The 1,758-nt window shown below is 60.8% G+C and overlaps 1 protein-coding gene across 1 annotated transcript; it reads right to left on the bottom strand.

Annotated features, from left to right (window-relative positions):
* Positions 1 to 914: 914 nt before the first annotated feature.
* On the bottom strand, positions 915 to 1,632 carry LOC104494070 (probable E3 ubiquitin-protein ligase MID2; the record flags this gene model as incomplete). Its single annotated transcript, XM_010136858.1, has 1 exon — positions 915 to 1,632. A coding segment is annotated over exon 1 (666 nt), but the record flags the coding sequence as incomplete, so codon positions are not given.
* Between the last annotated feature and the right edge of the window lie 126 nt (positions 1,633 to 1,758).

The raw sequence follows: 1,758 nt of genomic DNA, 5'->3' as shown, positions 1-1,758 counted from the left end.
AGGGGGATCTCCCCAGAGCAGAGCTGGGCAGAGGGGCAGGATCCCCTCCCTGACCTGCTGCCTGCGCTGCTGGGGATGAGCCCAGCCCACGGGGGGCTTCTGGGCTGTAAGTGCATGGTGTCAGCTCTTGCCAAGCTTTTCACCCACCAGCACCTCCAAGCCCTTCTCGACAGAGCTGCTCCCAACCCATTCATCACCCATTGCTTCCCAGAACCTGGCTCTCCTCTCTCTCTCTCACCATGGAGAAGCTTTGAGCAAGCCAGCTCAAAGAGGACATGAAAGCACTCCCTGGAGCACTTCTCAGGCGTGGGCAAACCCTGCAGGGGGGGTTTTATGGGGGGTTCCCAGGCACAGCAGCCCGCAGGCTGGAAGCCTGCAGAGCACCTTTCCAAAGGGAAATGCCCACAGCCCGACCCATCCTGCTCCCATCCTCTGAGAGGGCTGAACAGGCACTGGCCCGAGCACAACAGCCACAGCCCCCGCCCCGAGCACACCAGCCTCAGAGGACCGTGCTCACAGGTCCCCCAGGCCACTCTTTGCCACCCGAGCTCTCTCACAGGACAGGACGAACCCTGGGGAAAGCCACAGGGTGCCTTGGTGCCCAACGACGCTCCTGAGTCAGGCCGTTTGGGGAGAAGGCGCAATGCCTGGGCTGGGCACTCCCACACCAGGAGGAAAATAAAATAGCAGAGACTTTGCTGTAGTTGTGCAAGCAAGACCCAGCTCAGCCTCCCGGTACTGGGGTCCCAGAGGAGCCCATGAGCTGCACCCTGCAGCCCACATGCTTTCAGGATTCATTTGGATTAAAGAAGAGGTGCCATCTGGGGCAGCTGGAACCAGCTTCTGCTCACACCGTCCCTCAGCAAACACCAGCCCCTCCAGACAACCTCGCTACGGCCGTGCCGGGTGCTTACCTTCAGCTTTTCAAAGCGATCGCTGAGGGATGCCACTTGGTGGTCCCGGTGGCGGCCCACCAGTTTACATAAGGCACAGATGAGCTGGTCGTCAGCAACACAGTACATGTTCACCTTCTCGTTCTCGTGCTCCAAGCACGTGAGTCCTCGGAAGTGCGCGTCGGGCACGGGCTCCACCAGACGGTGGCTGGTGAAGGGCTTCTTGTTGGGGTGGGTGGCCCGCAGGCAGCGGTCGCAGTAGGACACCTCGCAGGTGATGCACGTCTTGATGGCATCCCGTGGGGGATCCTGCTCGCAGAACTGGCAGGCGATCCTCTCGCCGGCCACGGACATGGTAGGGCTGTTGCGGTACGTCCTCTCGCGGCGGCTCTCGCTGGGGGAGTTGGGGCCGCTCAGGGATGCCTTCTGGAAGCGGTCGATGATGTTTTGCAGGGTCACATTCCTCTTGAGGCCCTCCAAGCCCCGGTGGTTGAGGGAGATGACATAACGGCACGTGGGACACTGGAAGGCGGTGATGGGCTCGATGGACTCGCTGGAGGAGCAGCTGGACACCAGGATGCGGTGGGCGCAGCTGAAGCAGAGGCTGTGGGCGCACGGCAGCAAGAGAGGGTCTTCAAACAACTCCAGGCAGATTGGGCAGGTCAATTCTGACTCCAGTGTTTCCATCTTTAGTTGAAACGATCCTGATTCAGCATCAAAACCCAGGGAAGGTGGTCTGGTACCTGGGAGAGAAGAGAGCAGAGACATGAGACAGCAGCTCTCCCCAGCAGCTCCCCTCCACCAGAAACAGGCGCTGGGAGGAGTCAGACACATACCCCCCCCCCACACCTGACAACCTGTGAAC

The sequence above is a fragment of the Buceros rhinoceros genome, unplaced genomic scaffold, assembly GCF_000710305.1.
Source record: "Buceros rhinoceros silvestris isolate BGI_N320 unplaced genomic scaffold, ASM71030v1 scaffold21675, whole genome shotgun sequence".
NCBI lineage: Eukaryota > Metazoa > Chordata > Aves > Bucerotiformes > Bucerotidae > Buceros > Buceros rhinoceros.
The sequence above is the reverse complement of the archived record's forward strand: the minus strand, read 5'-3'. Positions and strand labels throughout refer to the sequence as shown.